General features: G+C 58.3%; 2 protein-coding genes across 2 annotated transcripts; one reads left to right on the top strand and one right to left on the bottom strand.

The window, feature by feature from the left end:
- Window positions 1-10,836: 10,836 nt before the first annotated feature.
- MICAL1 (microtubule associated monooxygenase, calponin and LIM domain containing 1) lies at window positions 10,837-19,820 on the top strand. Its single transcript, XM_062186595.1, has 24 exons — window positions 10,837-11,186; window positions 11,291-11,498; window positions 11,731-11,835; window positions 12,163-12,267; window positions 12,377-12,532; window positions 13,075-13,175; window positions 13,795-14,052; window positions 14,283-14,398; window positions 14,577-14,703; window positions 14,846-14,927; window positions 15,393-15,540; window positions 15,916-16,106; window positions 16,230-16,318; window positions 16,463-16,504; window positions 16,691-16,774; window positions 16,904-17,060; window positions 17,330-17,406; window positions 17,662-17,920; window positions 18,043-18,137; window positions 18,382-18,495; window positions 18,617-18,710; window positions 18,918-19,017; window positions 19,121-19,194; window positions 19,517-19,820. Exons 1-24 carry the CDS (start codon window positions 10,929-10,931, stop codon window positions 19,663-19,665), a joined length of 3,189 nt encoding a protein of 1,062 aa, XP_062042579.1. The 5' UTR covers window positions 10,837-10,928; the 3' UTR covers window positions 19,666-19,820.
- Window positions 19,821-19,916: 96 nt separating this feature from the next.
- Window positions 19,917-22,644, bottom strand: SMPD2 (sphingomyelin phosphodiesterase 2). Its single transcript, XM_062186596.1, has 10 exons — window positions 22,541-22,644; window positions 22,234-22,330; window positions 22,079-22,155; window positions 21,665-21,758; window positions 21,461-21,550; window positions 21,161-21,243; window positions 20,905-21,037; window positions 20,717-20,821; window positions 20,420-20,573; window positions 19,917-20,333 (listed from the first exon to the last, which is right to left on the bottom strand). The coding sequence occupies exons 1-10, from the start codon at window positions 22,588-22,590 to the stop codon at window positions 19,945-19,947; spliced, it is 1,272 nt and encodes a 423-aa protein (XP_062042580.1). The 5' UTR covers window positions 22,591-22,644; the 3' UTR covers window positions 19,917-19,944.
- Between the last annotated feature and the right edge of the window lie 355 nt (window positions 22,645-22,999).

The raw sequence follows: 22,999 nt of genomic DNA, 5'->3' as shown, positions 1-22,999 counted from the left end.
CAGAGAACTGGGAGTGGAGCAGCCAGGACTCAAACCAGCATCCATATGAGATGCCAGCACTGCAGGCAGCAGCTTTACCTGCTGTGCCACAGTGTCAGCCCCTAAAATCTATTTTCTTAACCAGTCCTGGAGGTTGGAAGTCCAGGGTCAAGGTGTCAGCAGGTTTAGTTCTTCTGCGCCCTTACTCCTTGGCCTGTAGATGCCACCTCACTGTGTCCTCTTGTGTTAGCCATGTACATGTCTGTGTCCCAGCCTCCTAAGGAAACCGGTCGTGTTGGGTTAGGGCCTACCCAAATAACCTCATTTTGCCTAAATTACCTCTTTATAGGCACTATCCCCAAATACAGACCCATTCTCAGGCACTCAGAGTTAGGATAGCAACATAGCAATTTGGAGGGAGGGAACCACAATAAGCTGTAATACCCAGCATGGGCGGGGGTGGAGGGGCGGGAGTTTCTGGGACACAACTGCTACCCATTTGAACACTTAATCATGACATTCCTATGAGGTACATAGTATCATTTGTGGCTATTTTACAGCTGAGAACATCAAGGCCCAAAGAGATGAAGTGCGTTGCCCCAGGTCATATAGTGAGTGGCAGAGCCAGAACTGGGCTACAGAGCTGTCTGATCCCATTTTTGAAAGGAAAAGTTACAGAGATGGAGAAAGAGAGCTTTCATCCTACTGGTTCATCCCCCAAATGGCCAGGGCTGGGCCAGGCTGAAGCTAGGAGCTTCATCCAGGTCTCCCATGTGCGGGCAGGGGCCCGTGGACTTGGGTCATCTGCTGCTGCTTTCCCAGGCGCATTAGCAGGGAGCTGGTTTGAAAGTGGAGCAGCCAGGACATGCCAGCATTGCAGATGGTAGCTTAACCTGTTACGCCACAACTGCCGGTGTCCAACTTTTGAAACTAAGTTGCATTTCTCATCTATGATCTGCTTAGTGTGATAGAACTTTTCTAGCTAACAAGGAGGGGCTATGCCTGAAATTTAAATCAAACTTTTTACAACAGTAAGTAAAAATTATGCTCTTTCTCCTACAGAAATACAGTAACTACCATGTTTGTATTTGAAAGGCAGAGAGGCAGAGGGGGAAGAGATACAGAAAGAGTTCTTTCATCATCTACTGGCTCACTCCCTAAATGCCCACAGCAGCCTGGGCTAGGCCAGGTGGCAGGAACTTGGCTAGGCCAAGTCTCCCGCATGAGTGGCAGGAACCCAAGTTCTTGGGCCATTATCCCCTGCTTCCCAGGTGCATCAACAGGAAGTGGATCTTAAATGCTGAGTGGCCAGGACTTGAATCCTGCACTGTGGTAATGGATGTGGATGTCCCAAGCAGCGGCTTAACCCTCTGCACCACAGTGCCCACCCCCGTAACTACCAGTTTCATAACACGTATTGGGATTTCACAACTCCTGACTTACCCCATAATCAAAATGTACCATGTGGGTGAAAGTGTCAGCTGAATGAATCTCTAGCTGTCTTTTCAAACACTGAGAATATTTTAAGTGTACAGCAGATTTGTTCTATTTTTGTAAGTAGTAATGTACATCTGGGGCCAGCGCTGTGATGTAGCCAGTAAGGCTGCCACCTGTAGCACCAGCATCCCATGTAGGTGTCAGTTCAAGTCCCAGCTGCTGTGCTTCGGATCCAGCTCCCTGCTGATGCACCTGGGAAAAGCAGCAAAAGATGGCCCAATTACCTGAGCCCCTGCACCCACATGGGAGAGGCAGATGAAGCTCCTGGCTCCTGGCTTCGGCCTGGCCCAGCCCTGGCTATTGCAGCCATCTGTGGAATGAACCAGCAGATGGAAGACCTCTCTCTAACTATGACTTTCAAGTAAATAATTTAAAAAAAAAAAAAGTGACATCTACACCTTGAGTTTCCAAACTTGTGTCTAAATTGTTAATGAATTGAAAGAAAACCTTTTGCTTTGGAATGGAGGACTGTCCCTTAACAAAAATTCTCCCTTGCCTTTCTTTTGTAAATAGCAAGTGTCAAGGAGTGGCCTCTGAAAGAGACTGGAATGTCATTGTGATAGTTTATCTTATTTTCAAATTCTTTGCACAGAATCAGTTGACTGCAATGTTATTTGCACAGTCAACAATTAATTGACTGCAATATATATTTGATTCTCACTTAAGACATACCACACTGGGAGAACTTTTAAAACTGAAACTTATTCAATCACATTTCAAAATGAAATATAGGGGCCGGTGCCGTGGCTCAACAGGCTAATCCTCCGCCTGCGGCACTGGCACACTAGGTTCTAGTCCCGGTCGGGGCACCGGATTCTGTCCCGGGTGCCCCTCTTCCAGGCCAGCTCTCTGCTGTGGCCCGGGAGTGCAGTGGAGGATGGCCCAAGTGCTTGGACCCTGCACCCCTTGGGAGACCAGGAGAAGCACCTGGCTCCTGCCTTCAGATCAGCGTGATGCACCAGCCGCGGCGGCCATTGGAGGGTGAACCAATGGCAAAGGAAGACCTTTCTCTCTGTCTCTCTTTCTCTCACTGTCCACTCTGCCTGTCAAAGAAAAAAGAAAAATAGGGGCCTGCACTAAGGTGTAGCAGATAAAGCCTGCGGTGCTGGCATCCCATATGGGTGCTGGTTCAAGTCATGGCTGCTCCACTTCCAATCCAGCTCCCTTCTAATGGGCTGAGAAAGCAGTGAAGGATGGTTCAAGTGGTTGGGCCTCCACACCCATGTGGGAGACCAGAAGAAGCTCCAGGCTCCTGGCTTCAGCCTGGCCACCCCCCACCCCCCCCAAAAAAAGTAGAAACTTGAACACATTTAGGCAATAGCAAGGGATCTTAAGGGTTTTTTTTTTTTTACATGAATCTGAAAAATAATACTATATTCAATGTGAAATGTGGAAAGAGGAAATTTTTCTTTTTTTAGATTTATTTTTTTTATTTTGAAAGGCAGACCTAGAGAGGAAGAGAGAAAGAGAATCTTTTCCATCTACTGGTTCACTCCCCCAAATGGCCACAAGGGGATGGGCCAAGTCAAAGCCAGGAGCCCAAAGTTTCTTCCAGGTCTCCTACTTGGGAGGCAGGGCCCCAAGCACTTGGATCATCTGCTACTTTCCCAGGCTCGTTAGCAGGGAACTGGATCGGAAGTGGAACAGCCAGGTCTCCAACCAGCAGCCACATGGGATGCTGGTGTCAAAGGCAGAGGCTTAAGCTGCTACAACACCAGCCCCAGAGGAAATTACTTCAGAAGGGGTTGACACATAACTTTCTGGGTCTTGGAGCATGCGTTTATTATTTGTTTTAAATTTTTAAAATATATTTATTTGAAAGAGACAGTTTTTCCATCTGTTGGTTCGTTCCCTAAATGTCTGCAACAGCCAGGACTGGGTCAGGTCAAAGCCAGGAACCAGAAACTCCATCCAGGTCTCCCAAGTAGGTGCCACCACCTGCTGCTTCCCAGGGTGCACCGCAGCAGGGCACTGACCCAGAAGCGGTGGGGGGACTTGCACCAGCACTCTGGTATGAAATGGGCACATCGCAAGCAGCAGCTTAAACCACCATGCCACAGCATCTCTGCACCTCAAAAATTTTTTGTACCAAAATAAACCTACTTTTTAATTCTATCTTTCCATTAATTTGGAAGTATCTTCAAATTCTAACCCATCCCTGGTCCTGTTTGTATTTGCAGCCTCTCGGGGTAGAGTCCCTTTGACTCCTAGGGAAGGGATGAAGTAGACAGCAGCAGTCAGAGGGTGGGCAGATGAGGAAAGATGCCAACAGAGAAGGCCAGCTACTGTGTTTGTGGGGCCCTCTATACCCCCACTCCACACCTGGTCACCAAGTTCTACTAGCGTCCTCTCAAAATAGGTTTAATACATTTTTGCCTTATTTACTTGAAAGGCAGAGAAAGAGATCATCCATCTGCTGGTTCATTCCCCAAATGTTCACAGCAGCTAGGGCTGGGCCAGGCCAAAACAAGGAGCCTGGAACTCCATCCAGGTCTTTCACATGGGTGTCAAGGACCGAGGTCCTGGGGCCATCACCTGCCATCTCCCAGGGGGTCCATTAGCAGGAGCTGGGATGGGAAGCAGAATTATGGCACAAACCCAGGCACTGTGATACAGGATGTGGGTGTCCCGAGTGATAACTACTGAGCCAAGTGCCCACCCCTCAAAATATCTTTCCAATCCATCTCCTTCCATCCTCACTTGCTTGGACTCCTGCTAGGAGTCCCAACTGGTTCTTCATACCCCTCCTCCACAGGAAGTGGTGATCTTGGTCATTATTGTGCCTTTAGCTTAGCATCAGGCAGAATGTCTTGCTAAATTAATGGATTTGTATGATTCATTAAGGGAAATATCATCATGTCTCTGCTTAAAACCCTACAGTTTCAGGCTGGCACCGCTGGCTCACTTCGCTAATCCTCCGCCTTCACTGGCACCCCGGGTTCTAGTCCCAGTCAGGGCGCTGGATTCTGTCCCGGTTGCTCCTCTTCCAGTCCAGCTCTCTGCTATGGCCCGGGAAGGCAGTGGAGGATGGCCCAAGTGCTTGGGTCCTGCACCCACATGGAAGACCAGGAGGAAGTACCTGGCTCCTGGCTTCGGATCGGCGCAGCGCTGGCCGTGGCGGCCATTAGGGAAGTGAACCAACGGAAGGAAGACCTTTCTCTCTGTCTCTCTCTCACTGTCTAACTCTGCCTGTCAAAAAAAAAAAAAAACTACAGTTTCCCACTGTGCGAAGAATAAATTCCCCCATCCAGCTTCCTGTTCCGCACTCTCACTCCCAGCCCCCTCTGACTTCCTTGCTGTTCCCCAGACACACTCAATGCTTTCCAGCCCTCCGCGGGCTTTGGGGCGGTAGTTTCTCAGTTTAGAAGGTGTCCACCCCATCTGAGTCATGACTACTCATCTGTCAGAATTCAGGGAGGCCTCCCAGGCCCTCTCATGGTAATCACACCACCCTGTTACACTCTCTACACCTTTGCCCATGTGGAATTAGGTTTACGTCACATGCTGTGTCTGTAGCCATCTAGCTCCTGGCCCTGGCCCTGGCCATGGGTCTGTTGGTGTAGGTGTGAGTGCCATAGGCAGGAAGGTGGCTGACCAAGAGGAACCGAGGATCATAGCACGTGCCCGCCAGCCACCGCCACCATCCCAGCACCACCCAAAACCCACCACCTACTGTGCAGAATGCCTGGGTTTTGCCCCCTAAGAACCGATGCCAGTTGGAAATATCCAATGTGGCTGCAGGCTGGCTTCCTGCGGTGACCTTCTGATCATTATAATAATGGCATGACAACAAAACTACCACGACTGACATAGCCACGCCCATCATGCCCCTGACCCTTGACACTTCTGAGGTTTCCAAAAAAGGCCATGAAAGTGGGTGGCACTCAAGCCCTGCCTCAGACTCTGCCCCCTTGGAATATCCAAGTAAGCCCTGCCCCACACTCCACCCTCTATGCCTCCTGACGGTATAGGATGACGGCAGCAAACTGTTAAGCGCGACCTTCTCTCCCTCTCTCTCGCTCTCTCCCTCTCCTTGCCTGTGATCTTGCTTCTCTGCTGACCTCCATCTCTTCCTTGAATTCTTTCTTGCATGCAGGTAAGAACCTGAATCAAGGCTAGCCCAGAGCCACTCCCAAACACAGGGTCATCTTTTTTTTTTTTTAAGATTTATTTTATTTATTTGAAAAACAGAGTTACAGAGACAAGTAGAAACAGAGAGAGAGGTTTTCATCTGCTGGTTCACTCCCAGATGGCTGCAACAGCCAGAGCTACGCCAATCCAAAGCCAGGAACCAGGAACTTCTTCCGGGTCTCCCACTCGGGTGCAGGGGCCCAAGGACTTGGGCCATCTTCCACTGCTTTCCCAGGCCATAGCAGAGAGCTTGATCAGAAGAGAAGCAGCCGGGATTAGAACCGGCGCCCATATGGGATGCCGGTGCTTCAGGCCAGGGCTTTAACCCCACAGCACTGGCCCCACAAAGTCATCTTATAGGATGGCTTAGATATGTTACCTTGGTGCTAGGGACCTCGTTTCTGGCTCTGGCCCAGGAGAGGAACAGTTAGGATGTGAGGCAAGGATGGTATTTCAGGAAGACAGAACAGGGCGTGGGTCAGGGATCCTAATTATCCCAATGGCTCATGTTTTGAACGTAAGCCAAGGCTGTTGTGATTACTTGCAAAAACAGACTGAGGATGTTTTAAAACTGAGTTTTCATGTATCAGCTACTTGTTTGATCTAATGTGAACTGACTAATGTGATTGTGCCAATGTTTTTGTTCCATTTTTTAAAAAGATATATTTAAAAGCAGAGTAACAGAGAGTAAGAAACAGAGAAAGATCTTCCACTCACTGGTTCACACCCCAAATGCCTGCAACAGCCATAGCTGGGCCAGACCAAAACCAGGAGCCAGAAACCCAGGAGCCCATGTGGCTGGCAAGGACCCAAGTGCTTGGGCATCATCTGCTGACTCCCCAGGTACATTAGCAGGAAGTTGGATCAGATGTGGCACAGCCAGGACTTGAACTGGTGCTGCAATATGGGATGCCAGTGTAACAAGTAGAGGCTTAACTGCTGTACCACAAGGCCAGCACAGATGTTTTTAGTTCTATTTAAACAAATAAGACAGATCGTGACTCAAGATTCTAATTATAAAAGCATTCTCTGACCATTAGTAGAGGTCTTTCTTTTTCTTCCAAGAAATTCTTCAAGTAGAATTTGGTTTGGGTTTCCTAGTCTATATTTTGCTTTCTTCCTTTTTTTCTCCTTTTTTCTTTCTTTTTTTTTTTTTAATTTGAAAGGCAGAGTTCGCTCTTCCATCTGCTGATTCATGCCCCCAAGTGGCTACAATGGCCAGGACTTGGCCAGGCTGAAGTCAGGAGCCAGAAACTTCTCCCATGTGGGTTCAGGGGCCCAAACACATGGGCCATCCTTTGCTACTTTCCCAGGCCATTAGCAGGGAGCTGGATTGGAAGTAGAGCAGCTGGGACACCAGCTGGAGCCCATATGCGATGCCAGCATTGCAGGTGGCGGCTTAACCCACTAGGTCACAATGCCAGCTCCCATCTGTACATTTCTTGGGACCAGCAACATTGAAAGATAGGCTTTTAGACTAGAGACGGGCTGAGGGGGGTGAGTCAGTTACTGCCTGCATTTACAGATGAAAAGACAAACGTGGTGGTTGGTGATCTTCCTAAGGTCACATGGAGCTGGTGTGAAGCAGAGCTAGGAGCTGACCGGACTTTCCAGATTCCAGACCAGTGCAAACCCATAGCTGTATGTCCTGCTTTTGTCTTTAATTAGCATAAAGCAGGACTCCAGGCGAGCTGTGTTTATTTTTTTTAGCATTGATGAGCTCATTAATATGTCATGTGTTTTTTAAAGATTTATTTATTTATTTTTGAAAGACACAGAGAGAAAGGGACAGACACACACAGAGAGGGAGAGAGGTCTTCCATCTATTGGGTCACTCCTCAAATGGGTGCAACAGCCAGGGCTGGGCCAGGCCAAAGCCAGCAGCAAGGAAGTCCATCATGTGGGTAGCAGGGGCCCAAGTGCTTGGACCATCTTCCACTGCTTTCCCAGGCCCTTTAGCAGGAAGCTGGGTTGGAAGTAGAGCAGCTAAGACTCCAACAGGTACCTCTATGGGGTGCTGGCATCACAGGCTGTGCCACAGCTCTGGCCCCTCCATGATCTGTTTTAAGGGCAAATGGTACCGTTGTTTCGGGAGCTGTGTCACCCTGGTTGGCTGCAACTGTATGTCAGTGAATAGACCAGAGCCTGTTGGACCTTTGCAAACACAGGAAGTTGCAGAGGCGCCTTGTTGGCCATCTGCTGATGGATGATTCCCCAAGCCTGGTAACCCGTTTACCGTGGACTTTAGAACCTTTTTACATCATGTGTTTAAATATGGGTGTGATAGTCGGTAAATTCATTTGGGCCAAATGATGTGTCACACTCAGGAGCTAGGATGGGCCCAGCTGGGAGGTGGCCCTGGTTTCCCCAGCGTGACCTGGCTGCACTCTCTGCCTCTCCTGGCAGAGGGCAGGCGCTGCGCCCATGCTGCCTGCCTTTCAGCCAGAGAGGGGCTGGGAGCAGTGGCTGTTCAGGTCTGATCGGACCTCAGAGGACCTCCAGACAGCATGCAAAAGGAGAATGGAGCTATGGCGCCCACCCCCTCCCCCCGCTCTTTCTGGACCAATCAGAGCGACCGTCCTATTTCCTCCTTGGTTTTCTGGTGTTAGAGTGTCACTCCCTCTAAACAAGAAACAGCTGCTCACAATTGCCTTGTTAGAACAGCGCTAGTGCGGTGGAGCTCAGATAGTGCGGTGGAGCTCAGATAGACCGGGCGGAACACTGGCCAGCTCTGCCACGTGCTGTGTGCACCTTGTGCAGGTTACAGAAACTGACCATCGGCTTCCTTTCAGGTAATGTGAGATTGCTGTGAACACCGAGATTAAAGCCATAGCCGGAGTATGGGGTTCGATACATGCCTGCTTGTCTTATTAGCGTTAATTATTAGCTGAATGAGTTCGGCCCAGTTCCTTCGCTTTTGGTGCGGTTTCCTTAACGGGGATAGAAAGAAGTTGATCCCAAAGCTCCCCGGGGGTTAGCACTGACAGTCTGGTGACTCCTCACGCGGCAGCAACCTTGAACAGTGGGGCTCTAGCCCTTCCCACACACCCTTCTCTCTTCCACTTTCTCAGTAGTGGTCCCCCAAGTTTCCAGAACTTCAATCCGCGGCCTGCGTCCTCAGCCCAGGGCCCAGCCGCCCCAGCGGAGGCGGGCCCTGCACTTTGATCCAGCGTGGAGAGTCGGGGTAGTGGATCTCCTGGGCTGCTGGGGTGAAGAAGGCGACACCGTCCGTCCCGCAAGCGTCTCCAAACTTCTTGCGGCCGGAGCGCCCCCTCCGCTCCGCGCGGGGAGGCGGCCCGCCCTGCTGGCACCGCACCGGGGATCGGCGGTCCTCGGCTCGCCCAAGGGAACGGAGGCCGCGGCCGGCTCACATGAAAGGTCAGGCACCAGGCACCCCGGATGCTGGGGGGGTTCCCCAAATCCGCCAGGCCCGACCCGCTCGGAAGCCCCGAAGCGGAACGGGGTGTCTGCGGCGCCACGCCCTCGGACGCCACCCTGCAGGCTTGGGCGGGCCCGGGGCCGTGCTGAGCTGGGGGCTCGCGGGGTAATGAGATGCTAATGAGGTGCGAATAAAGCGTCCCGGGGCGCCGCGCCCAGCGCCGCAGCCCACGCCCCGCGGGACTCCGGGCCCGGCGCACCCGGCATCCCCGCTGGCCCGCGCGCCTCCTCCACTGCCCTCCCTCCACTCCCCTTCCTCCGCCTCCGCCCTCCCACCGCCCTCCCAGGCTCGTCAGCCCGCAGGAAGCGGCCCCTCCCGGTCCCGAGCTGCACGGTAAGTCGCCCAGCGGTGCCAGCGGTGCGACTCCTGGCGGGCCCGGGCCGGGGCTGGGGGCCGAGCTGGGCCGGGCTGGGGGTGGCAGCGCTTCCGGGGCAATGTGGCCCCGCGGGCGAGCACCACGCCTGGCCTGGTGGGGCGGGGCGGGCCGGGCCGGTACTGCCCTGTGCCCTCAGTCTCTCTGCAGGCTTCCCAGTCCGAAGCCGGGTGCCCTGGCCTCGCCGCCAGCGGCTCAGCTCTCCATCCTGCGCCCCTCGCCCGTCTTTTGTCCTGGCCTTTCCAGGCTGGGTCGCCCCTTCCTCCCCTTCTGCGGAGGACTTCCTCTTTCCACTCCGACCCCCACCCCAAGAGGGGCCTGTGAGCGCCCTCGGGTTCCTCACCCTCGTCCTGGAAACCGAGGCGCGTGGCTTTAGTCTGCTTCCGTGGCGCAGCTGGCGGGGGTGGGGGGACACGCGGGGCAGCTGGTGGGGGACAGCTCACACACACCAGCCCCACCCCACCCCCGTGCTGCAACCCACTGCCTGATTCCCTTGTGGGTCGCCACGCTACACCCCGTGTCTGCCATCCTTGCCTGTGCCTGCGTGAGAAAGTTCTGCCATCAGCCTTCAAGTTGTGCGGGGGCTGGAGCCAGAGGACAGAGGGGACAAAGCAGGCCTTGTCTTGGGAGATTCCTGGGAGTGTACTCCCGAGCGCCCAGGGGATGAGGGCGAGGGCCGGCAGTCAGCTGTGGTGGGGGGAACCTGGGAGGGGTGAGCCTGGTTGCCAGACCCTGCCTGGCCTCCCCAAGAACCCCTGGAGCACAGACACGATGGCAGGGGGAAGTGCTTTGACCACAGTGAGTCAGAAATAGACTCGGGGCCCATCACAGACAGTCACAACATCCTCAGGCTGATGTGAGGGGTGTGGGTGGTGGGAAGTAGAACTGAGGCAGGCTGAAACTCCCCCTCTCCCTGTGTCAGGAAGCACACTGAAGAGGACACCTTGGCCCTTAGCACGCCGACATTGCCCCAAAGCCAGCCTGGCACCTGGGGCTGAGGTGGCTAGCATCGTGTGCCCAGCAGCCAGGGCTGCTGATTTTAGGAGGGTGCCTGCCTGCATGCAAAGGAAACCTTTGTGGGCGGCCTGCCTTTGTGTCTGAAACCCCCTCCCCCAAACCCAGTTTCCAGGGCCTGGGAGGGTCCTGGTCTAGCTTTGAGATCCTTGGACCCTGGGGTGGCTGGGCTGGAGGCTCCAACAGCTTCCCATGTGCCCTGTGTGCCCTGCTGGTTTTTCATTTCCAAGTTTGGCAAATTTCACTTGGGGTGGATGGGATAGCAGCTGTCCCTGGAGCAGATCCAGGCAGGGGAGAGGGCTGGGAAGGAGGAGCAGAGCCAGTTGGGGGGTGGGCCCGGGGCTCCCCCGGGACAGCAGCCTGCTCCCCACCCCCCCACTCCTGTCTCCATCCTCCTCCTCTTCTCTTCCTGCTTTCTCTTCAGCAGCTGCCGGCCACAGCTCAGCAGCTCCCCTCCTGGGGAGCCCAGGCAGCGGCCGCAGCCACGAGACCGCCATGGCTTCACCTACTTCCAGCAACCCAGCACACGCTCACTTTGAGAGCTTCCTGCAGGCCCAGCTGTGCCGGGACGTCCTGAGCAGCTTCCAGGGGCTCTGTGAGGCCCTGGGGCTGGAGCCCGGTGGGGGGCTGCCCCTGTACCACAAGATCAAAGCACAGCTCAACTACTGGAGTGCCAAGTCGCTGTGGGCCAAGCTGGACAAGCGAGCAGGCCAGCCCGTCTACCAGCAGGGCCGTGCCTGCCCCAACACCAAGGTGGATGCTTGGAGTGGGGTGGGGCTGGAGCCCTGGGAGTGGGGTGGGTGGGAGGAGGGAGGTCGGACACCACACTTGCCTGGTCCTGCCCCGTGTGTCCACAGTGCCTGGTCGTGGGTGCTGGACCTTGCGGACTGCGGGCTGCTGTGGAGCTGGCGATGCTGGGGGCCCGCGTGGTGCTGGTGGAAAAGCGCACGACATTTTCTCGCCACAACGTGCTCCACCTCTGGCCCTTCACCATCCACGACCTCCGGGCCCTCGGCGCCAAGAAGTTCTACGGGCGCTTCTGCACCGGCACCCTGGACCACATCAGTGAGCACCTGCTGGTGACCTGGAGGGGCGGGCTCCCAGAGGCTGCCGGCCAAGGGGCAGAGTGGACGAGATGTACCTCGGCCATGTGCCCTTGAAGACTCAGGCTCCTCATCTATGAAATGGGCAGTGGGACGAACTGATCTCTTCTTCGGCTCTGACCAGACACCCCCCGGTACCTAGGGAGGCTAGAACAGCCCTGGGATCCCTGTTCCTAACATCGGCTTTCTTCCAGGCATCCGGCAGCTTCAGCTGCTTCTGCTGAAAGTGGCGTTGCTACTGGGGGTGGAAATTCACTGGGGTGTCGCTTTCACGGGCCTCCAGCCCCCGCCCAGGAAGGGTGAGTACACTGGGTTCCTGGGAGCCCCCAGCCGCTCAGGGGGCCCTGGCCAGTGGGTGATAAAGGGCAGAATTGGGAGGCAGCTACTGGAGTCTCCTTTTGCAGCTATGTGGCCTTGAGCAAACCGCTCAGAGCCTCAGTCTGCGCACATGCACAATGGGCACAGCATTTCTTTCCTTGCCTGCCTTCCGTGGCTGCTGGGAAGTTGTCACTGTTTTCTGAAGCACAGAGCGATTTACACATTTAATCATTTCCCTGGCTTGTCCTGGAAGTGCAGGGGCCCCTCTGACTTCTCTGCCTTGTGCCTCTCATACCCTCTTGCCCCAGGGTGTGGCTGGCGAGCCCAGCTCCAGCCTGGCCCCCCAGCCCAGCTGAGCAACTATGAATTTGATGTCCTCATCTCAGCTGCAGGAGGCAAATTCGTCCCTGAAGGTGAGTGAGCTCTTGCCCAAAAGATGCCAGCCTTGCCGGCTCCCCCTGGGACTTTTGAGGCAGTTACTCCCACTGACTTCCCACCTACCCCCCGCCCCGCCCCCGCCAGGCTTCACGGTGCGAGAAATGCGTGGCAAACTGGCCATCGGCATCACGGCCAACTTTGTGAATGGGCGCACGGTGGAGGAGACGCAGGTGCCTGAGATCAGCGGCGTGGCCAGGATCTACAACCAGAGCTTCTTCCAGAGTTTGCTCAAAGCCACAGGTCAGGCCCCTCTCACTGGCTTTCCCTGCCCCTGCCTGACTGTGCGCTGGCTGGCTGCTGTCTCTCCCTGCACCTGTCCTCAGTGCAAGGAATCCCACACTTTCCATCTTCATGTTGCTGGCAGCAAAGGGAAAAAAAAATCAAAAACCACACCCTGGCCCCCAGGGATTCAGCAGCCGTAGCCCCACTTGGCCACCAGCAAGGAAAAACCCTAGAAACCTCTCACAACTCACATGGCCGTTTTGCTTTGTGTTCCTTTATGCTTTTGTATAAAAGTGATATAAATTGAAACTGGAAGTGGCATTAGAAGATGCGCTGTGTCTCCTTGGGCCTCCTGCTGCCGTGTGCCTACCTGGGCCAGGTCTCCCAGCAGCCACCACTACCAAGCTTTCCTTTTTGCTCCAAGCCTTTAGGCATCCTAGGCCTGGTGCTTTGTGCCATCAGGACTTGGTGAGGCCAGGCCTTGACAGGGGTGTTTGAAGAGATAATGGCTGCACCACCAGGAGGAGACCCAGTGCCTGTCTCCTGCTCTGTCTACGCAGGCATTGACCTGGAGAATATCGTGTACTACAAAGATGACACCCACTACTTTGTGATGACAGCCAAGAAGCAGTGCCTGCTGCGGCTGGGGGTGCTGCGCCAGGTGGGCTGGGGTGGTGGGCCCTGGGAGGGAGAGGCCAGGCCTGGACACGGTCTGCTTTGGGGGCAGGAGGACCCCATCCTCGCCGGCCTCTGCCCTGGCGTTAACTCCACCCGCACAAGCTCTTCTTCCGATCCCATGGTCTTCACACCAGCCATGGTACTACAGCTGGGAGGGCCGTGAGAGCTGGGAGTCTGGTCTCAGCATTCCTGCTGACTGCTCCTTCCCAGGGCCTACAAGAGCACCTAGTATGTAGTAAGCACCCCCTGTGTATTTGCTGAGTACCTGAACTAGCTGAGTGCCACTGTGGAGAGGTTACTTTGCATTATTCTCATCTGACTGCTCAGGGCAAGGGTGTGTCAGTAAATGACCATAGCCTTCACGGGCAGAGGCAGAGCTGAGCCCCCGGCCTCAGGGTGAGTGCTGAGCAAAGGGCTTGAACTCGGAAGCCAGGCCGTTGGCATCCTAGTCTCAGCTCAGCCTTCACCCACAGCATCCCCTGGGGCAGCCCCTTCCCTTCTCGGGGCCCTTGCGTGTGCACCTTCTGCACCCAACTGGATGGGGCTGGCCGAGTGACTGTCTTCTGGGAGGGCTCAGAGCTTCTGATCTGTTGGCTATGTAGGACTGGCCGGAGACCGATCGGCTGCTGGGCATTGCCAATGTGGTACCCGAGGCTCTGCAGCGCTTTGCCCGGGCAGCTGCCGACTTCGCCACCCATGGCAAGCTTGGGAAACTGGAGTTTGCCAAGGATGCGCGTGGGCAACCTGACGTCTCTGCCTTCGACTTCACAAGCATGATGCGAGCAGAGAGTTCTGCTCGTGTGCAAGAGAAGCACGGGGCCCGCCTGCTGCTGGGACTGGTGGGGGACTGCCTGGTGGAGGTGAGCGCTCCAGCAGGCACAGGACTCTCATCCTTGGCAGAGGAAGGAGGAATGGAAGCTTGCTTGTTGAGGGGAGGCGCTGAGGGCGACTTGATGGAGATGGAGGCCAGGCGCTGCTGGTGTAGGGCGGGGACTGTTTTGCACTGACCCTGGAGGGGAGGGGCGCCTTTAGGCTTGAGATGCCCTGGGTGGAATCTCACTGAGCTGTTTGTCTTTGTCCAACCCTGTAGCCCTTCTGGCCCCTGGGCACAGGAGTGGCCCGGGGTTTCCTGGCAGCCCTGGATGCTGGCTGGATGGTGAAGCGGTGGGCAGAAGGCGCTGGGCCCCTGGAGGTGCTAGCTGAGCGGTGAGGCCGAGTTGAGGGGTACGGGCAGCAGGGGGACACGCAGCAAGTGTCATAAAGGGGCAGGCCATGCTGGGTGAGCAGCTGGGGGAGGGGAGTAAGAGGCAGGCCTGGCGGATCTGGAGGGGTGGGTGCTGACGGGAGCCTTCCTTCTCTCCCCTGCCCGCGCCCCACCCCTCAGTGAGAGCTTGTACCAGCTTCTGTCACAGACGTCCCCAGACAACATGCACCGCAACGTGGCTCAGTATGGGCTGGACCCAGCCACCCGCTACCCCAACCTGAACCTCCAGGCTGTGACCCCCAATCAGGTCAGACCCCCCCCCCCGCCCCCCAGCACCCACACCAGGCTTCCCCAGGTCAGGACCCCCTCCCCCCGGCCCTCGGAGGGAGTTGTACCCCAGGCAGACCCTTGGCTCTGGAGGCCTTGAGATCTGACAGGGCCTGCCTTAGGTACGAGACCTGTATGACGTGGCCGCCAAGGAGACCGTGCAGAGGAAGAGTGACAAGATAGATACAGGGAAGCCCACTGCTGGTGAGCAGGCCACCCTCCAAGGGGACGCTCCTTGGGTGGGGGGTGGGGCCCTCCCGGGGGGCTGGAGGGGTGGTGGGGCATGGAGCAGAGGCCGTTTGCCAGCCTTGTGTCGGTACATCTCAGAGTTTGAATGACCACCACAGCAGTAGCAGTGCCGAGTGGCAGCCGTGGGGCGCTGTTCTCGGATGTTCTGCCAACCCCAGGCCTGCCTTGCTCCCTCTGGTTCACAGCCTGCTGCCCTCTATGGGGCTTTAGCCATTCCCCCACTTTCTTCCCAAACGATTTTGTAAATGAGAGAATTGGAGGGGGAAAAAAATGTTATTGACAGCACCAGGGTGGTGTCCCGGGGAGGGGGCAGGTGCATCCCTGACTCCACCTCTCATGCAGACCCTGTTCCCCCACCCTGCAATGGGGTGTGAGCCACAGGGGACAGAGGCCTTGGGCAAGCCCAGCCTTCTCTTCCAGGGGCGGCAGGCAGTCAGGAGGAGCTGCTCCGCTGGTGCCAGGAGCAGACAGCTGGGTACCCGGGAGTCCACGTCACAGACCTGTCTTCTTCCTGGGCAGATGGGCTAGCCCTGTGTGCCCTGGTGCATCGGCTGCGGCCCGACCTGCTGTGAGCCGGGGTTGGGCACGGGGGTCCCTGGCAGGCCATGCTTGCCTGTTCACAGAAGGGGGATCACAACGGAGGAGTTAGGACGCCCAGTTGAGTCCCAGCTCCACACTTCTGCCCCAGTGTCTTTGCCACCCCTGAGACAGTGTCCCTGCCTGCACGCCCACACACCTGGGTCTTGAGAATCCAGTGCACTCAGAAAGGGGCGAGCTCTGAGTGGTGGAGGCCCCAGGGCCAGAGCGGTTGGTGGGTTGGGGTCGCAGAGAGAACCGCCACATCCTGTCACCCTCGCCTCTCTCCAGCCCTACCTGCCATCCTTCCTGTCCTCCGTGGGGCCAGGTTCTTGTCTCTCATTGACTCCTCTCCAACACCCCCCAGGGAACCGTCTGAGCTGCAGGGGGTGGGGGCCGTGGAAGCAGCTGCCTTGGCATTGAAGGTGGCAGAGCATGAGCTGGGCATCGCGCCGATGTTACCTGCACAGGCCGTGGTGGCAGGGAGCGACCCGCTGGGCCTCATCGCCTACCTCAGCCACTTCCACAGTGCCTTCAAGAACACGACCCCTAGACCAGGTAAACCGGAGGGTGGGGGGGGGTGTGAGTGGAGAGGCATCCTTCCAGGCTGGATGGAGAGTGGCTGTGCAGGGGTGCAGCAGTGGCCCCACATTTACCCTGACACCCCAGCTCTCCTTGCAGGCCCCGCCAGCCAAACCTCTCCAGGGACCCCCAACGCCGTGCTCTTCCTTGGCAAGCTCCAGAGGACGCTGCAGCGGACCCGGGCTAAGGTGGAAGAGAGCGGGCAGGGTTGGGGCCGGGGGTGCATGCCCAGCGGAGGTGCCCAGGGTGACAATGGGTAGCCATTCAGAGGGAGGGCAGGGGTGGACCGGGGGCTTACAGCTGCATGCTCAGATCTGCAGGACTTGTTGCAGGAAAACGGGGAGGACACCGGTGGCAAGAAGCCTCGCTTGACGGTAAATGCAGCCGGGACTGCACAGCCCCCTGCCCCCTACTGTTACCCTTCCCTGTGTCCTGCTCCCCACCCCAGGCCCCACAGCCCATCAGCCTGTCTCCCTGCCTGGCCTCACTCCCTTTCTATTCTACGATCTGCACACATCCACTCCCCTCTGGCCTCTCAGCCTGAGCATTTACCTCCGCAGGTAGAGGCCGAGACCCCAAAGGCTGAGGAAGCACCTGTCCCAGAGCCCAGTGTGCCCCTCACACCCCCATCCCCACAGCCGGAGGTGAGAGCCGGGGCCCTGTCTGCAGGCAGAGGCCCGGGCCCGGGGAGGACAGGGAGTGGATGTTTCAGGGGAAGGAGGAACTTTGCAGGTGCCCTAGCTCTGGCTGACCCTGTCCTGGGGTCCCTGCAGGCCGATGCTGGAGACCTGTGTGCACTTTGTGGGGAACGTCTCTACGTCCTGGAGCGCCTCTGTGCTGACGGCCGCTTCTTCCACCGAAGCTGCTTCCGCTGTCGTAGCTGTGAAGCCACACTGTGGCCAGGCAGCTACGCGCAGCACCCCGAAGACAGTAAGTGGGCCTGGGAACCTCTCCTGGGACTTGGGGGACAAGGAATGTGAGGGAGGGGGAGAGGGTGCTGGGCACAAGATGAAAACCGGCTCAAGATGGCTCAGGGTCTTCTGTCCCTCCCAGCGCTTCAGATGGGCACTTAAGGAACCAGGAGGTTTTAGTTCACCCGCACACCCCCTGTCCTGGTGCTCTACCTTCCCTGTTTAAACTTGAGTATCTCGGCGCTGGGCTCCCCATACATGATGCCTCCTCCCCCGCCCCCTTCCCAGAACATTTCTACTGCCTCCAGCACCTGCCCCAGCCGGACCGCAAAGAGGACATCATGGACGGGGACTCTGAGACTCTGGTAAAAACTGACAGTGTGCGGTGGTTGGGGTGGTGGAGAGATCAGGAAGGAGGCGAAGGGGCTCTCCAGCCACAGACTTTGCCGGCAGTAGCAGAATGCTGCCCTCTGCTGGCATGTAGACTCAGGGCAGGACTGTAGTTTTACTTACTGCTGTATCCCCAAGCATCTACACCTTGGGGGCAAGTGAATGAATGCCAGGGTGTGCATGTGCTCCAGACGGGTAGCCTCAACCCAGACCGCATGGTGCCTTTTCAGGAACTCCCTACAGCCGGTGAGAACAGCACACCACCAGGCCCCTTGGCTCCCACAGCCCCACAGGAGGGGCCCAGGCAGCCTACCCGTCGGCTGATCCGCCTCTCCAGCTCAGAACGCCAGCGGCTGTCATCGCTTAACCTCACTCCTGACCAGGAAGTGGAAGCTCCCCCCAAGCCTCCCCGCAGCTGTGCTGCCTTGGCCCGCCAGGCCCTGGAGGGCAGCTTTGTGGGGTGGGGGATACCAGCCCAGAGCTCGCAAGGTAACTGCTCTGACCTGGAGTGGGGAGGGGCTGGGAGTAGTGGGGCTCCTGCAGGGGGCTCTGGGGGAACGCCCAGTAGGGGTCATGAGGATCCCAGGCCATGTCTGCCTCTCCTCTCTCAGTTCTTGTGGCCATGGAGGAGGAGGAAGAGGGTCCCTCCTCCAGCGAAGAGGAAGGGGAGGAAGAGGAAGAGCCTATTGACTCAGACTTGGAGCAAGTGAGTGGGAGGAACCTAGCCACCTGTTCTGTCCGAGCCAGGACCTGGACCCCAGCTGAAAGCCACACCCTGTGCCCTCCCCTGGGCCCCTGCAGACTCTTCTCACGCAGTCTTTGATGTCTCAGCCTCCATCTTTTCGACCAGAACTTACCCACTTTGCGCCCTTCTAAGCAGAGCTCCCCTAATTTGTATCCACTGGGGGATCGTTCATGCCCTATCCCTTATTGGCCTGACCCTCCCATAGGCCTTGATGACCTTGGCCAAAAGCTCTGGCACCATGAACAAGTACCCAACGTGGCGCCGGACTCTACTGCGCCGTGCTAAGGAGGAGGAGATGAAGAGGTTCTGCAAGGCTCAGGTGAGGCCCGGGGGTCCCACAAGTTCGGAAGGGGTCCGAGTCCTAAGTCGGCCATCAGCGCCTTAAGTGCTTTATTCGAGAGCAATCCAGACTCCTGGGCCTCCTCTTTTGTACCCTGCAGGCTGTGCAGCGGCGACTAAATGAGATCGAGGCTTCTCTGAGGGAGCTGGAGGCCGAGGGCGTGCGGCTGGAGCTGGCCCTGAGGAGCCAGCAGAGTGAGTGAAAGCAGACAAGGGACAGGCTGGGACACCCCTCTGCTTCCAGCAGCGTTCAGCCCCTAGCCACCCCTCAGCCCCCTGGGCTGGGGCCCACCGCCACACCTGCAGCATTTTTTGGTCCTTGGGCCCTGTCGCCCCTAAGTCTGACCCCTGTGAGCTCGGCTGGAGGCCTCCTAACCACCAGCCCCTCCTCCTTCTTCCCAGGCACCCCAGAACAGCAGAAGAAACTGTGGTTAGAGCAGCTGCTACAGCTTGTTCAGAAGAAGAACAGCCTGGTGGCGGAGGAGGCGGAGCTCATGATCACGTAGGGAGTGGGGCACGAGGGAGGGACGGGGGCGTGGCGAGCCAGGCCCCGCCCTGTGGGCACCCTGGACAGCTATGCCTCTTCCGGTTCCTGACCTCCACAGGGTGCAGGAGCTGAACCTGGAGGAGAAACAGTGGCAGCTGGACCAGGAGCTGCGGGGCTACATGAACCGGGAAGGTAGGCGCGATGTGGCGAGCGGTGGACAGATGGCAGGGCCGGTGCTGAACAAGCCTGGGGCTCTCAGGCTCTGGGCTGAGCCACAGGAAACTCGTGGGTGGTGCTCCGAAGCTCTCACTCGCCCTTTAATTCAGTCAGGGCCACACAACTGGCTTTTCTGCAGGACTGCCTGCCGAAGAGCTGTGGCCGCTCAGCAGTGCTAGGAAGGCGCTGGTGCTGAGCGAGCTCCGAATCTCAGAGGGAGGAGGGAGCCAAGCGCCGCTGCAGACATCAGCCAGGGTGGGGCTGGGTGCTGCCTCTCCCGTCCACCTTCTCTCCCCAGAAACCCTGAAGACTGCTGCGGACCGGCAGGCCGAGGACCAGGTCCTGAAGAAGCTGGTGGACGTGGTGAACCAGCGAGATGCCCTCATCCGCTTCCAGGAGGAATGCCGGCTCAGCGAGCTGGCGTCAGGGACAGGGGCCCAGGGCTAGATGAGGACGGGCTCCCCACCTGCTTCCCAACAAGGCCGACGACCTCGGCCCAGCCAGGACCGCATCCTCCCTGCCCGGCTGGGCTGCCTGCGAGAGAGCTGCACTGTTTTCAATAAAAATGTGTCTGCCACAAACAGGGCTTGCGTTGCCTGCAGGTGAGAGGATGACGCCAATGGATGTGTAGGAGCCTAACGGGCTCCCCTCTGTGAGTCACGCTGAGCCCTGGCTCCCGTCGCGACCTCCACCAGAGAGAGGAGAGAACCACTCAAGTGTGAAACTTTATTGTTCCTTTACTCCATCCCCCTCCTGCTGCCCCAGGAGTGGAGCTGCCTCGAGTTCCGGGCCCAGGTCCTGGGCCTCCCTTGCCCTTCCCAGCACGTGCTGGAGCTCGGCCTGGGCCCTGCATAAGCCTTTGGCCTCCTGTATGTGGAAGAGGTAGATCACGCCCGCCCCCAGCACCAGTCCTACGTTGGGGGTCCAGAGCAGGACGGCCACTTCTCTGGCCCCGTCTCTTGCCGCCAGGGCACACAGCAGTGCCAGGAGAAGCAGCCCCACGCCGATCACGTAGCTGGCAAAGGCGGCCCACCAGCGAGCTTGGGCCATGCCCTGCCCCAGCTCTGTCCAGGCCTCCCTCAGCACACTGACCAGCGGCGACCTCTCTGCTGGTCCTAGGACGAGGAGGGCAGAGGAAGGCAGAGTGGAGGGGCTGTCTTGAGGTGTGGAAGCACCATGGCACAGGGGAAGGGGGACTCACCACAGGTGGGGCTGGGGTTCTGCTGCGGAGGGCTGTGCCTCACACACAGAGTGGCCATCAGGGCCTCGTGATCCGAGAGGGGGCTGCCGTTGTGAGGGTCATGGCCCGTGGTGGTTCTGAACGTCTTGCAGGAGATGCAGAGCCCAGGGACCGCCTAGGCAAAGTCGGGGTCGCAGATTCGCTTAGGTGGGAGGGCCTTTCTCCAGAGAACTGGCTCCCAGCTCTATCCCACTCTCCCCAAGCTGCTGACAGAGGAAGAGACCAGCAGGTGAAGGCCCGGGGGAGCAGGCGCCTGACCTTGTAGAGCACGTAGTCAATGCGAATGCCACAGGGAAAGAGCTTCAGGTCCTGCTGGCTGACGTAGCAGTTCCCAGGTACCATGGTGCAGCCTTCTTCAGAGCCCTGGGGGAACACAGGGCTCATGCCAAGATCGGGGGTGGGGGGTGGGTGGGGGATGGGGAGTAGGTGGGAAAACAGCTTCTCACCTGGAAATCCTGGGCTTCAAGGTAGGCATCAAACAGCCCTGTCCATTCCTTCAGCAGGCGACAGCCCAGGTCTTTCGGGTGCATGTTGAGGTCCCCACACAGCAAAACCACGTCTGCCTTCTTGGACGTGTGGCTGGGGGAGCCAGGTTGGTGAGGCAGGAATTCGTCTCTCCCCGCTTCTGGGGAGTGGGGCCCCAGCCACCCATCAGCCCCTGCGCCCCACCCTGCTTCCCCTGTCAAGCCCAGGCTCACACACTGGATGAAATGGGCCAGTTCCCAAGCTTGGGCCACACGATGTGCGAGGTAGATGTCTTTCTGTCGACTGTACTCGGCGTGCAGCTGAGCGGGATGGAGGAGAGGACCCCCGGTAAGCTGAGGGTCCCAGGGGCAGGTCTAATGCAAACTCTGTCACCTGGCACAGTGCTTATGATAAAGAAGGGCGATCCCTGCCCACTGCTGTCTTAAGAGACCCTGCCCCAACACCTCACCCCGGGCAGCACGGCTGGAGGAGCCCTGTCTCTCCATCCCAGCCCTGAGCACTGCGGGCTTCACTCACGTGGGTCACGTAGGCATTGACCACCAGTCCGCTCAGATGGAGCACCAGCAGCCCCACGGCCTTCCCACAGAACCAGTCTCCGTGGTGGATCTGCAGGGGCGGGGGGAGGCAGCAACTCAGGGCCCTGCCACCCTCTTCCTGCCCACCCCCTGCAGCCCTAGCAGGTGCGGAAGGGAGGCAGAAGAGGCCCGAGGCCTGGCGTACCATGTAGGGGTAGCCATTGAGGGTGTAGACGTGCTGAGTGGTGTCCTGGATTGGGTGTTTGGAGAAGACGCACAGGCCACTGCCAATGATTCCGCTGAAAGCCAAGCCCTGCTTAATAACCGGAGAAGTGGGGAGGGAAATACCCGGCCCTTCCCTTCCCTTCCCTTGCCTGCCAGCTCGGAGCACCTCCTTTTTCCTCTCTCTACTTCTGGGACCAGTCCCACAACAAGAGGATGACAAGGCGGCAGCTAATAAGCCTGCAACAGGCGTAAGAGATAGGATCTCTGCAGGTTATCTTCTGCTCCCAAGAGCCGGAGAGAGAGAGGGAGGGAGCCAGTGGGCAGGCTAAGGAGAGGGCTGGCACAGCCAGGTGCCTCCTGGTCGGAGGGCAGGCCCCGGTCATAGGTTCCTCACCTCCGGAAGTAGTGCGCGGCTGGGTAGGTGGGCGACAGCTTCTGTTTCAGGTACTGAAAGTCCTGCTCGCTCCACACCTGGGAGGAGGGCAGAGGATGGCTGCCTGCGCCCCCCGGCTGCCCTCCTCCCCGCCCACCGCGGCCGCACAAGCCCACCTCCTGCAGCAGGGCCAGATCGAAACTCTCCATGTTGAGAAAGTCCCCGAGGCGCGTCAGGCGGGCGGCCCGGTGCTTGCTCAGGTAGGGGATGCCCCTGAGGAGGACACGGGGGCTGCTGGCACCGTCGGCGCTGGGGCCGGGGGCCGGCTCGGGATCGCCCTGCGCCGCCCCCCGCCCCCCGCGCCCCTCGGGCGGCACAGAGTCGAGGCCCGGCGGTGAGAAGGCCTCGGTCCCCGGGCTGCGTGGGTGCGGGTGGAAACCCGGACCCCCCACCCCCACCCCGTCCCGCCCCGGCTGCACTCACCAGTAGTTGAGGTTGAAGACCCTCAGTCGTAGCGAGAAGTTGGGCTTCATGGCGGGGGCGCTCCGACGACGCCGGCCGGCTCCGACTCCCAGCGACGCCGCGCGGCGGGGGCGGGCGGGCCGCACCTCCTACCGGGCGGTGCGCGCCGGTGGGCGGCCCCGCCTCCGCGCTCCCCGGGACGCCGCGACCCCCGCGACCCAGCGGCGCAAGCTGGCCCAGATCCCGCAGCCCGCCAGCCTGGGAAGGCGATCGGCCGCGAAACCTAGGCGCTCACCGGCCGGCGACGGCGTTGGGGATCCCGAGCCGGCGTCCCCACGCTCGAGCGCCCGGAAGCCCGCCTCCCGCCCGCGCGCCCCAGCCTGGCCCTCACTGCCGCCTCAGCAACAGGCGCAAAGTTGAGGCGAGGGCCCGCCCACTCTTGGCCCCGCCCCGGCCCCGCCTCCTGCGGGCGTCGGGGGC

Source organism: Lepus europaeus, chromosome 3 (genome assembly GCF_033115175.1).
Source record: "Lepus europaeus isolate LE1 chromosome 3, mLepTim1.pri, whole genome shotgun sequence".
NCBI classification, from domain to species: Eukaryota; Metazoa; Chordata; class Mammalia; order Lagomorpha; family Leporidae; genus Lepus; species Lepus europaeus.
Note: the sequence above shows the minus strand (reverse complement) of the source record. Positions and strands in the feature narration are given on the sequence as shown.